Raw genomic sequence first — 14,467 nt, 5'->3', positions numbered from 1 at the left:
TATGAAAAATTTAATTCAGTCTTATTTCGTTTCATAAATTTCTCATATTAAAGCTTGGATTATTTAATAAGTTACTCATAAACATTTATTTATTATTTATTTAAAAAATTAACATTTATTTGTTATTTATTAACGTTTATTAACGTTCGTTATCGTAATATTTTGATATCTTCTATTGTGAATCAAAAATTGTCACTTCATTGATTAAAGAATTTCTAGATAAAACGAAAGCCTTATAGACTCTTGTATAGTAAATGTTAATTAAAATGGATAAAGTTAATTATATGACATACTGTATACTGATATACTGTATACTGTATACTGATTATATAAATAAATAACGATTTTCATATAATTTTCCCATTTCGATGTAATAAAAGCAGTTCAGAGTAACGCGCTATTTGTTGCCCGACATTCGCAGGAAGAGAACCAAAGCGCGCATAAATCGTGAGACAAAACGCTGCGATAGAAGATCGATTTGCTCGAGGTGAAATATTCCTTCCGGTGCGGATAACATTATCATTTATCACATTGAAACAACCGTGTCGCAGATGCACGTGTCCACGACATATGCAACGATATCCGGGAAAGAAGAAGTACACGATTTACATTTTGATTGCAGAAATCAAACGGAATGATTTATTCGCGTCTTTGCGGCATAACCGCTTTTAAAACCTTCTCACACAGCCGTGTATCCCAATAAAATGATCTACGAACAGTTCAACCGATCATAGTCGTAAAGCAAGATAAAACGCACCGATACGATAACTTCTAATTGCTTCATTAATCCGCAAAATGCTAATTGCATACGTAGCGCATATTCGTACTGCGATACTGCGCATTATCATAAATATAGTTCTGTTTTGTCCTTCTTCCTATTCCCCTAAATAAATCGTTCAAGGTTGAATGGGCATAAACCAGCAATATCGAGATTAAATTTGAAAATATAATTGGATTAAATGCTTATTGCAATAGAAGAAATAGTTTAAATTTAATGTTTTGTAAATTAATTTGTTTATACGAAAAGATCATAAGACTTCCACACTGCATAGAAATAAAATATTTAAAAATATTAATTGTTCCATATACTTGCGACATATTCACGCAAAAAATTAAAAAATAACCTTAATTTTTAAATGACATCTACATTTAACAAAATTAATAATAAAATCTTTAATAACGAGATCTAATTATGTCTCTCTTATGTTTCTTATTTTTTCATAAACTTATCTAATAATTTATGTTTGTGCTCACGCAAACTTTTTCTTATTCTGTTGTTATCGGTTCAAAGATAATAAATCGCACAAGATTCTAAATAAGAAACATACCTGCAGTAATTAATTATTCAGTCTGTTGATAACAGGTGAATCCGCAATATGCGAATCTCGTTTCTCGATCTTCAACAGCAATAACATGCGATTAAAACTATGGATTAAACTCACCTGCAACAGAAAACAGTTACAAGAAGATTATTTACTCAGCAATCATATACGCGTGATCAAAACATTATCTCTCTACGTCGTTTAATTAGCTTTGATAAGTCTTTCAATTTAATCAATCGTCGGCTTATTAAAATGCGCACAGACACACGCAATATACATATACATGTAATATATAACGATATAAAAAGGTGCGAAAAAAATTGGTTATTAGAACCAGCTCGAATTCAGTAGCAAAGTTTGAAACCACCTATCAAAATTCTCAGATTCCTGCTTTCTCTTAAATTATACATATCCTATCACATTACTTTAAATTGACATTAATAATTTAATTATTTTACTTATTACTATTTAAAAAATTCCTTTTGTATTGATAAGAAAACTAGCAAAACATTACAAGAGATACTGGTTCAACTGGAGGCCGAATATTTCTCATTCACCAATACTTATACTTGATACCATTAAAATAAACTTGAATTTTCAGTCGATAGAAGAAATCTCAGAAGGAACAAGTAGAAATGGAATATATATAAAACACAAAGTAAGCAGATCAGACTTTCTACCGAGCAGCCAGAAAATTAAAATAGGTTCCGTTCTATAGTGTATCTCAAATCGACTATATTAATATTTTGCCGAATGTCTGCATGCGTTTAAGAAAATTTTAATTATACATTCTGTGTTGTACATACACGTTCAATCTCTGTTTCTTTGTTGTAACTATTTAAATTGATATTAATATTTGCATAATTTTTGTCAGCATCTAGAGGGATTGTTTAACCAAGGTAAGTAATGGGTTTCTGGCCAAAGCTGCGAGTGTCACAGCGACTGCAATCGCGTAATATCCGTTCGACACCATCAGCGCAAGACTAGTTATACCTTCAAGTTACCAGCAACACTTTATTTTGGAATCAAACACGCCGCTTTGAGAAGGTAAATTAATATACTCTTGGAGTCTGTTGTCAATGCATTTAAATGTATAGAAAATATATTTGCCTTTAAATCGCTTAATACACAAATAGAGTAAATTACTTGAAAATTCCAATTTCTTTGCCAAATATTTTTTTCACACAGTTCTATGAGCATTGATATAACTTTTACAATTTGTCTGTTTATGTATAAGAATATATACTTATAAAAATTATATAATTTATATAGATAATTTTATATAATTTCTATAATAAAAAATCTTATACAACTGCATATAATGTATATAATGTATATAATGTATATGATTGTATATTATTGTCAATTATAAAAATATAAGAGTATAATAAATGTAAGGATGTGTTATTTTTAAACACGGCATATGTCTATCATACAACTATTAAGGAACATGATTCATTCAAGAATTATTTATATATTTCACAAACAAATTTTATTATTTTGCAGAAAATATCTTTCCAATCAAAATTAATAAAAATATCTTTTCAACCAAAATTAATAAAAATATCTTTCCAATCAAAAGTAATAAAAAGATATTTTCTTAAAACATGAATCATGTTTCTTATGTTTTTTATGGCTTATATGCGATAAAGGAATACATTCAAATAATATGTAAAGTCATTAATGTAAAGTCATTAATAATGAGAAATGTACAAATCTTAGAAAGGACTAAATATAGTAAATATTTAAGAAAATCTAAATTGTATTTAAATAAAAACCGATATTGTCTGCGATCATTTTCGCATATTGATCAGTTTTCATTGACAGTTCTTTAAATGATTCGTCGTAATATGTTTCCTCGGCCATTAAATCCATAACCGTGGAACATGAAGTCACCACTTCGTAACAAATTCGTTTGTAGATTTGTAATTCTCTATCGTCCTCAATTGTTGTACGAAATTTCTTACGAACGTCCTCTAAACACTCTACTCGCCGTTTATGTAGTTTTATTTGCTCATCTCTTTGTTCTTCAAAACCTGCTAAATATTTGTATGCATCCGAAATTTTAAGTGTTATCATTGCACACATTTTAATGTTAGAGTCTGCAGTGAAATATTCTTTCACTACTCTTTCAAGTAGGCTCCAAGTTTTTTCAAAAACCGATTTGGCATCAGTAAGATTTAATATACATGTTTCCGTGATCTCAATAGTTTCGTGTTTCAATTCTTTTTCCAGGGCAGGAAATATTGAATTTGGCAATTCGAATTTTATTTCTGATTCTGACATAGGATCTTGTATCTCAGAAGATTTGCTATCCTTATTCTGTGAGAATTTTTCCATCCAGAAACGTAAAAGAGAAACTCCATAGGAGCCCCAAGATATATCTCTAACGGCACGGGCATCCATATAATTTTTAGACAAGCAAAAACAATTTACTCTTTTTGCCGTTTCTGCCAAACTGATGGTTTCAATAAATTTGTGTATTACATAATCTGCAATGGCAATGTAATTTTTAGCTTTAACAAAATGACCGTTTGCTAGAAAGCATCTAGACAGATCAAATAAGGTTAAAGCCATATCAAGACATTTTTCATCAAATTTTATTTTATCAAATACCAATATGTCTCTCAGTCGTTTGTTTAACATGCTTTCCACATACAGTACAAATCCGTACATATCTTTCAAATACGGCCTCTTAAGATATTCAAGTCCTAAGCCCTGTAACGTTGTATGATGCAAAGTGTTCAAGATAATACAAGGATTTGATTCTTTTTCTTTAATACCAACAAAACTTGCTATGTGGATGGGATTAGTTTTACTCAATGTGTGTTCCAAATATAGTCTAAATGCCGCATGCAACAACACCACTTTGTGGGCTTTCTCAGAAACTAAACTCAATTGGTTAATTGCATTTATAGATGTCAATATAGCTTTACGGTCATTCCGTTTCCCTTTCAACAGTTCCAAACATCTTATAAAACATTCTATAGCGTGATTTAAATCGTCAAGTTCTGTAGAATGAGCATATTGTAAGCCTATGTTGCAATAAGTTGCCGCTAAAGCAACAATATCGTCAAATTTTTGATCCGTTAAAACTTCGATTACATTAGAATATAATAGATCCATTCTCTCCTTTATCGCTTTGATTCTTTTCTTTTCTTTGCTTTGATTTCTTTTCTTGGCTAGTGCAATGTCTTCATCCATGTACTTTATTTCAAATGACAAATGCAGAAGATCCAAAAATTTCTTACTAATTTTCATACTTGTAACGGGTTCGTCCGGTATCGTTTCTGTATAAAGTATAAACAGTAAGAATTAACGGTGAAAAATCATTACATGGACATTTATCTAATTAAATTGTTTATATATATACGTTACCGAGTTGAAGGATTGCACATTTTTCTTCCATTACTTGTCTGAGAAACGCGAACATTATTGCCCGATATTGATACAAAGACAACTTCCAGTATAAATTCATAAACTTGTGTTCCGACTTGCAAACGTTCTCTAATCCTAAATGGGAGATTTCCGCATACACGTGCTATGAATAAAAATTGGAGGGGGTTCACACCGATATATCCAATTGAAAGTTATATTTTATAGGGATAACATTTCTCTTTATCTAGGGTCCCTAGCGCGTTCTCCTATAAGATATCGAATTGCGGACAAGTTTTCCACAAAAGAGGCATAAGATCCTACCCAATGATCGAAAGTGTCAAACTTATTTATTTATTTGTCGAATGGTCTTTTAAAAGAGCTCGTTAAAATAAACATCCTTTTTATTGTGAATTCTGAAAATTTATAATAAAGACGTAATATTACAATTATAAAAAATAACTAAAGGAAATTTTATAATAAGATTAGATTTATATAAATTAACTTACTTGTTAATATAACTTCGTGTTTATATTAAAAAATTATTGTATTTGTTACATTAACTATTTCAGAAAACGAAACATTACATTTACCTTATACATATATGAATATAATGTATATAAGTATATGTTATATAGGTATATATAACTATGTATATCAATTTATCGACACGTGAATTGCTAGACACATACTATACTTCTAACTTTCAGGCAGAATTTTTTTGGGTCAAGAGCAAGAAACAATACCAAATAATACAACATGATACATATTTAAAATCATGAGAGAACGTATAATAAACGTCATTCCGATCTTTTCGGCCCGATTATTCGAAGCACTACACCTAATTAAAATTTTAATTTACACTGATCTCTTCGAGATTATTTTCTTTCGACTGTCGCAGATAATATCACATTCGTGAAAAGAATAAATCACGCAAACGCATCAGTGTACAAGCTCGCAAAATTTGTAAAAAATTTCGCTTCCGCTGATACAACCGATGCTACCAAGTAAAAGATTAGTAGCATTAATTAATTATTCAATAATTTCGGCAAAAATGGCCGACTGGGCGTGGCCAATCGATGGATGAGGTCATTACCTCGAAAAAATCCATCCCTGCAAATTTACACAACACTCCACGCTTCGATTCACGTGATGTGATGAGGATTCCTTGCCTTTCAAAATATGCGCATGAAAAACAAGAGGGCATATAATCAAAGTTTGTGTAATATGATTGATGTAATAATGTATAATTGTAAATTTTTAATAAAATTGTTCCTTAACAATTGTTATAGACATTCCTATAGGCTTTAATTAAGATTAATTGAAATTTTATGTACGTAGATTCTCTGCCTTAGAGCTAACCCAAGGAGAATTACTTGAAAATTTCAGTTAATTTGAACGAATAACAATATACAACACATTAGGTATAGTATATATGGCAATAATCAATCTGCTCTACGCATATACCACCACCATCTTTCATTGAACGGTACAGCGTGGATATAATATTGCCTTATCTGGCTTTTGAATGCTCGACATAAGTTTTGTATAAGTGCATTTGGATGTATCGGATTGTCGTAATTGCGTGTGATTGTCACGTGTAATGTACGTGTACGTGTGACGATACGTATAATATTTATACTCTAAACCTTACACGATACAGCAAATGAAAATTCCTGAATAAATGCAGTATTACAGAAGATAAGTTCGGCGGGAAGTCACAATTATATATATGCAGTCATACTTGCGAGGTATCGAGTTTCATTAGCTACTTTCCACTACATAAGATGGCTGATATAATTGGCATCGTAATTTGACCGACACATACGTTCCTCGTAAATTTTAAGGCATTTTAAGCGAACGAGAGTAGTACCGTTATACAGTACCGCCAAGTAAGATTCATTTACAGTTATTTGTCTCGTATACCTACATATTTTCGTACAATCGGATAATTTCCCTCAATAATCTTTCACGTGTATTAAAATTCTTTAATTATAATATAACATGTATAATTGATTAAATATATAATCAATTATAAATGTAGAATAATTTCGCAAATTTTGATTTTCTTCATACTTGTTTTGCTTTAGCGCAATATGTACTTTTCTTATTTGTTTATGCATTTATCCTTTTATTTATCTTAATCGAAAGCTATCAAAATTAAAACACATAAAAATAAAAAAACTTAAAAAAAAAGACTAAATATAATATATTCAAATATATATCGCAGAAATTGGGCTTTTTTAAAGTGACGATACAAAATGATCATAACAAGAAACGAGGTTTATATCGTGGAACGGGATAATATTCGCCTTTCCATTTGTTATGGGAAAATTCATCAGTATTCCCGCCCGCGCGAACCATCATACAATTTCGCCGATTGGATCACGGCTCTCACGACGTTCACGCGAGTATACGAGTACTTACATACCGCCTGCAAGGAAAGGTATGCCATGAAATCGCGGATTACCGGTGCCGCGATACACCTACCGCATTGCAATATCAGCTAGAGAACTCGGGTTCTAACGATGATTTACAGTCGACTTAAGTGTCGATGTGAGGTGTATTTCGGTGGAAACGCCGTTTCCCTACGGCAGCACGCCTCCTCGACTCTGTCGCATCTCGAATAGATCTCCCTCGCGGAACGTGTTCTCGCATGCAGTCTCCTTCGCGCGAAGACGCGATCTCGCGAGGCTCCGCCTGGCATGCGTAAATATTTATACGCGAAGGTGCGTCGATCAGGGTATCTAGCCGTGTATAACGAGACGCCGCATGCTGCGTCGCGCACGCAACGCACGCTGCACGTGCACACCACGCGAGCACGCGGCGCGCACCTAATACGTATGCGACTAAATTATTTTACAGCTCGTAAAGCCCGAGCAAAGAATACATCGTTGCTAACGAGAGGGCCGCATCTATCAAGATAATAAGGATTACGATCTCTCCGTCGAGAGATTGTAACGTGCTCCTCGAGCGTACGAAGGCGCGGCGCGACTCGACTCGACGCGGTGGTGAAAGACCGCGAAGGAGGCAGCCATTGGAAAAGATTAGTCTACTTAGCTCGTTACGTTTTTCCCCTTGTCCCCGCGGCATTAACGGCTCGCCGCCGCGCCGGTTGTAAGTAAGCGATTGTTCCACATGATGGGAAACTGCGAGTTTTTCCCTCGCGCGAGGAGGATAATAATGGCCCAGCAATTCCTCTTTCACCATTGCTTTCATCTAGTGATTCCTTCAGCAATTAAGAACTTAATTGTATTGCATATATTCTTAGATTTTAGATTATACCATGTTATGGCTTGCGGAAAAACAAGGTCTTTCCCCTATCATAAAGTTCTTCTACATATTGCAATCATATATAATATTAATAAAATTAAAAAATATATATATATGTATATTTCTAACCACCTTCATTCGTCTTATACTTTTAACGAAAGAATAGCCATTAAATTTAGAACATTTAATTTAAAAACAATATATATCTCTCGCATATATGTATAGCTCAAATCCTTTTTTGATTGAAAACAAGTGTCTCAATGGTGTTCGGGTAAAACTCACCTGTAAATTCTGCCGCGATTTTAATCGGATAAATTAATACACGCATCGTTTCCTCTTCGTCACGACTGCGCGTCGTCTCATTATGCGCCACGATGTGCCAAACGAGGCGCGCTCGTATCAATCTGATACATCCTAATGCACTTACGCGAAACCTATGATTAAGTCGAATTGGGTATCAACGTGGCGCAGGGGAAAACAAAGGACACACCGACACACTGTCGGCGAGTATACCGCATACGTGTATCACACGTCCTCCCGGCATCGTCATCGATCATCCCGACGTCACGGTAGGGTGCGTTTCGCCGTAGCTGTATCAACGGGCGATCGCATGGTTCTTTCTCATTTTTTGCCAGCTAACCATGCCATAACCCCGCCACCCCCGTCCCGACCCTCCCGGAGCCCCTCCTTACTCGTTCCTCCCTCGTGCGGCTCCCACCGCCGAACTTCCGCTTACAGGCGACTTCCGGTTGGAGGGTTGAGTGTACCGCGTATCGCGGCCGTCACTTCCGGCTGGTCGGGACCGAACGAGGTTGTCATGGAGACCCACGGTCGAGTCTCCACCCTCGGACACACCCCCGGCAGCATGGCCGACACAACTTACCCTTCTCTTCGCCTGCATGCTCTCTCGACAAGGGCGTCGACCATCTCGCTCGAGGATTTCGCAAAGGCCACCCAAGATGGGTGGGTGGGTGGGTGGGAGAGCTCACGATACGGAGGGAAACCCCATGGGTCTCCGCTGTATATCGTGAAAGGACCCTCGACCCTCCGAGTGCCACTCATCCTATACCATACACAATGCACATGGGACTTGTGATGCGTATCGGTGTGCGAGCGCGCACATGCGCGCCGCAATTCTCGATTCTCGTGATCCTCTTTGTGATCGACGCCGGATTGTACGTACGGTATGCATACAAGAGATATTGGATTAAACTCTGCGATATATTCGAGGACGTACGCGAGGCAAAAGCGTGACTTTCAACATGACTAAAATTCCGTTGATCTCCGTGATGAATTTTATCATTATATCGTTCTGATGCCGCTCCTATTTGACACAAACAGCGTCGAGAGCTCTCGCTGATTCGCTTTCAACTAGAAATTAATGTCGCTTTTATTCATTATTCATGCATCTTAGCTATTTTTATTATCGCATTTATGAGAAACGTTTTATTTATCTCAAATTTTTGTTTTATTTACTGCTGTAGAACAAAATAAATAGAATTAAATTTCAATTAAAATGTGCTACTTTCAACACATTGATTGTCTTCATCTTCATCGTGGTAACATTTCACATTGTTTTTGCTTTTGTTATATTTTTAATAATAAATTAATAGAAAAGTAGTCCCTATAAATAACAACAATCGACTCCGTTTTTTTAATTAACAACAATCAATTTATATGTGGACTGTTTATATTTATTTTAAAATAAATAAATTTTTGCAAATTTGTCAAACACAATATTCTAAAGTATTGCCGCCTTAGTTTCGCATATATCTCGTATCGCAACCAATTTGTAGCGAGAAATTCACGACTGTGAAACAGACCTACTCACTCAGTTGATTCAATCCGTGCATGAAAAAAGAGAAATAGAACAAGAGAAAGAGAAAGACGCTGACGTCGGCATCGATCTGTTCAAATCCCCATAGAAATTAACTCGAGAACACTCGACTGCCCCTTTCACCGTTCCAGACACGAGCACTCGTTAAAGCATTAATTAGCGATAATCGAAGCCGTGCGCGATTCAACTGACGCGGAACGCAGAAATTTGCCCGGCAAGCATGCAAGTTGCGTGAATTTCTCCCTATTAGGAAACGATGGAGAAAAACAAATGATAAGAATTCAGTCGTTCTATCGATGAAGCCATTGTTACGAGCCGCGCGCGTGCGCGGAGAGTAATGCACACTTAATTATCTCTGTAGAGTACCTAAAAACTTTATCATCGCTTTTGCTTACTTTCGCCCGCGTCAATAAACATAATCCGAGGGACTCTCCCTGGTGAATGGTAATTTTAAGAGTAAGAAATGTATGCCAGAGATTTTTGATTACCAAAAGATTCGCTCAAGCATGCGAAAATTGGTGGGTTCAAATATTTCCGTAAAACCGATTTCAAGCATCTGCTCTTCAAGTTATCATTTCCATATAATTATATATATTACACACACACACACAGTCACGATACAATATATTAATATCTATACATGATTATAGTTAAGTCATTAATTTTTAAATCCATTTTTAACGGCTGTGCATACATGAGTTATGTTTAGTGATGATGTTACCGACAAAATCGTGTTTAAATACTTAGTTGTCAACTCTGCGGTGTTAACAATTTTTACACCGTAAACAATTTGTCATCAATGATTTTATACTTCATAAATGATTTTATGATGATCTAAACATTTCTTTATGAGCGTAGTTACTACGTAACATTTTTAATGTGAATACTTATGCTGAAGATTACTCATAATGGAATTATTTACATTAGGCATTTACAACATTTTTATGATGTAAATATTATATTAAACTCAAATAAATTGGACCATTAAAAATTATTATTAATAACAAATTATATATCATTAAAAGTAAATTATGGTATATGATACTAAATAATGTCTAAACTATTATTATTGAAAATTATAATCAAAATTATAAAAGTTGCCATATTTAAAACACAAATACACGCTTTTGCAACTTTTTATTTTAAATATTTTATCTACATTGTAATTTCAATTTTGCTTCCAAATTTAGCGTCTCGAAAACTGCTTCGTTATACATATATCATATTTTACTTTTTATTATTGCAGAGAAATAGAGAAAGACAAGCAAACGTTTGCGTCAAAATCGCTCAAAAATAAATTTACAACTTTTCATAAACAATAATTAGCAAAGTAGTACGTATATAATCAAATTATAGAGCATATGAAACATATACTATCCATGCTACTACCACAATTCTGAAAATGCAATTGTCGAATTAGTGAATGTCTCGTAAACTTTAATTTCACACTCGTAAGACTCGTTTAATTTCAGTTATCATGTCCGCTGCTAAAATGACAGAAATGTTGTTACAGTATGTGGAAATTATTCGTTATGGTCACGCAAACGACATTATATTAATTGTACAGCAAACTCACATCCCTATGGATTGCATGTGAAATACACAATTTTAATGGCATTCATATATGAATGCCATTACGCCAGTACGCGTATACGCGTAATAGGATGTTTGAATTTCCATAAACAATTTAATACATTTCAGTTAATCTTATGTGTGCGGCGTTTATTTGCCTTTTAACAGCATTGCATATTATATCGTATTGCTTGTACAAATTTAAAGAAATATTACACGCACATTTTAGCTATAAATTAAATTTAAATATTGCATACTTTTTAATTTAATTTCACTGTTTTTAAATTTGTAGAATATCTGTTAATTTTTCTATATTATTTTCGTTTTTTATAACAATGATTTTTATTCAATTATAATACTAGATGTGTATTTCATTTTTGATGGATTAGAACAAAAATAATGCATCAATTCATATTAAAATTCAAGATATTTTTGTTTGAAACTCTTGTTTATTGAAAATTATGTTTCAGTTGGAACATTTTCTTAAAAATATAATTCAAAAGTTATATATATATATTCTCAAAAATTTTACAGAAATTGAAGCAATTAATATTTAAAAAGACCGAAAATTGCAGAAGTAATATTCAAAAACCTTCTCGAAAAACTTAATTGAAATTAAAGCGATATTTAATTTCATACTTGCAAAAAACCTCATAACATTAAAAAAAAGTCGTCTGTGCTCGTTCTCGACTGTACAAGTATTCGCGCATGGGATAATGGCGGCGACGTCAATTACACGCAGACAGGAGGAAGTGGGGAAAAAGGTCCGACATCTTCAGTCCCGAAATCCCCAGCCGAATCGCAGCCCCGGTGCGGCGCCCTTCAAATTCATCAGAGCGCGACGTGTCATTCGCCCACGAAGGCTTCGAGTGCCCGGGCCGGGCCGGGCGTCGTCACCGCAGCCGTCACCGACGTCGCCGCCCGCATCGAGCCAGCCATCCGCACAACGGGAAGGAAGGCGAAAATCCGGCGACAAAAGGTCGTCGCGGTCCAAGCGTGCTCGAGAGAGCTCCTCTGATCTATCTCGAGCCGCGATAGCGAAGAAAAAGAAAAAAAAGAAGGGCGAAAGAGGGACGAATAGGTTGAACGAAATTCGGGCGTCGGCGTCGCGCCGTTCTCAAGTGGAGAACGTCGAGCCAGAGGAAAAAAAAATCTATACCGATGTCGTTGGCGCCCGGAGGCGGGGCCAAGTATATGTACCATGCGGAGAGGGTGCCGACGACTCCCTTTACAGCGACGCACAGGGGCGCAAATGATAATTCGTCGGCATAGCAACGCCCGTCCTATCGCCCGTCTCGATGCTCTATGCATGGATATTCTCGTTCCTTTCTCTCACCCCCTGCCCATGCCCCGGTCCTCTCCAACCCCCTTTCAAACGATCCTCGCCGGATCCCTCGCCGTCCTCCCTCCCCAGTCGACGCTTCGAAGCCGAACGAATGGCGCTCGTGAAATCGTGTTTTCTTCCTTTTGAAGATCTCCGACCGGGTGCACTTGCCACCCTCGAGGCCGACAGGGAAAACTCGACGATGCGAGGGTAGGTAGGATGGAAACGTATTAGGAAAGCCTGGCCTGGTCTGTTGCCACGGCAACAGCCTGGGAGGTTCGTTGAGGAGGATTGGGTCGATCCTGCCCTCGGTGCTAGACAGAAGCAGCCGAATAACCTTGAAATATGCCTCCCTCTCGGATATATATAGCTTTTGCTCGCGATACAATAGTGGAAAGTGGTGTGGCGCGAAGGGTGCAATATCGACTGTGAACGCACTTGGGTGAACTCGTTACTAAGGACGATCATTAAATATTATACGGTTCAGGGCTTGAAAACTCCATTGAAAGCATGCTGTTGGATGTTGGAAACATCCTTATCTCGTCGAGAGAAATATTTTTATCTCACATAATAATTCTTGCATAATCAACTCAAACAGTATAGATATTTAATGAAATTCGTAAGAATTGTAAAATTTTTTAAATTGTTAACTTCTTAAAAAGAGGTCACCACCCATTTCAATTTTAAAAAGACAACCTTTGATGTGCATAAGTAAATATAAAGAGAAGATATAATATTGCTTTTTCTGTGAGTAAAAGGAGAACATTACATAGCACGTAAAAAATTTTTAATTAACTTCTGTTTGATCTATATAGTACTTCTATAGATCTATAGAAGTAAAATTAGAGAATAAATGATGTCATGATTTCTTGAGTATAAAGATGAAAAAAAAGAAATTAATAACATAAGTCTATAAAAAAAGAAATCGCAATTTAATCTCAAATCTCAATTTAAATTATTTTAGTAAAAACACGAGAAAAGAAAATGTTCGCTATATTGAATATAATAAAAACAAACAAACAAAAAAATGATTTATTTCCGCATGTCTTACTCCATGTATAAGGAAAAAGAAAAAGAAAGAAAATAAAGAGATAAGACTGCACACAATGAAAAAAAAATGACGATGGGGGAAGCAGGCTGCACGAACGAACATTTTGCGATACACCATCGGGATCCTGTAACGAGTTGTCCCCGTAATAATAACCTGCCCGTTGAACGATGTAGATCGTAGACGATCACGAGACTGACGCTACTTTGATAGGCAATTTGTCGCGATCGCCGGATCTCGATTAATATTCAAGTTCCGCTGCCTGCTGGCGTCTCTCACGCGGTGACAGCTAAATGCAGCCTGCACGCACGACGTGTGTGCGGGGCATAATTATTTTTAATTAAAAGCATCTCTTCTCTTTTTCCAGTGTCGATACGTTCACGCGATTATATCTGATTTCCTTTCGAACGTCGGACAGAGCGTCACGTCCGCGTCGGGCAGGTCGTAGCTTAAATCGCCAACTTAACAAGGCGAATATATAAACCCATCATTCTTCGACTGCCATCGAAAAATGGCAACATTTCTCATTGAACTTGTAATTTGCGTTAATTAAATCTATGCTACTTGTAAATGCATTAATTTTTTTAATGCAACTTAGAGAGAGATCCTGTTGATTACTGAATATTATAGATAACGATATGATGTCAAAAGTAAAGTAACATAAAAATTAATATTTTTATCTTTATAACTTTCATCTCTTTTACACATACACAAAC

The 14,467-nt window shown here is 35.5% G+C and overlaps 2 protein-coding genes and 1 long non-coding RNA gene across 6 annotated transcripts in view; 1 reads left to right on the top strand and 2 right to left on the bottom strand.

The window, feature by feature from the left end:
* Nucleotides 1–14,467, bottom strand: part of Mesr6 (misexpression suppressor of ras 6) — a 618,760-nt gene that overhangs the window by 558,618 nt on the left and 45,675 nt on the right. The window lies entirely within an intron of this gene.
* Nucleotides 2,893–9,032, bottom strand: LOC139810448 (KIF-binding protein-like). The gene is made up of 4 exons (XM_071774001.1): nucleotides 8,854–9,032; nucleotides 8,253–8,404; nucleotides 4,701–4,835; nucleotides 2,893–4,612 (listed from the first exon to the last, which is right to left on the bottom strand). Exons 1-4 carry the CDS (start codon nucleotides 9,030–9,032, stop codon nucleotides 3,078–3,080), a joined length of 2,001 nt encoding a protein of 666 aa, XP_071630102.1. The 3' UTR covers nucleotides 2,893–3,077.
* The window catches only part of LOC139809517 (uncharacterized), a 41,250-nt gene continuing 39,565 nt past the window's right edge, over nucleotides 12,783–14,467 (top strand). For all 4 annotated transcript variants that reach the window (XR_011731113.1, XR_011731114.1, XR_011731116.1 and 1 more), the window contains exon 1: nucleotides 12,783–12,913. This is a non-coding gene — a long non-coding RNA (uncharacterized lncRNA). The remainder of the gene's footprint in view (nucleotides 12,914–14,467) is intronic.

Source organism: Temnothorax longispinosus, chromosome 3 (genome assembly GCF_030848805.1).
Source record: "Temnothorax longispinosus isolate EJ_2023e chromosome 3, Tlon_JGU_v1, whole genome shotgun sequence".
Taxonomy (NCBI): domain Eukaryota; kingdom Metazoa; phylum Arthropoda; class Insecta; order Hymenoptera; family Formicidae; genus Temnothorax; species Temnothorax longispinosus.
The sequence above is the reverse complement of the archived record's forward strand: the minus strand, read 5'-3'. Positions and strand labels throughout refer to the sequence as shown.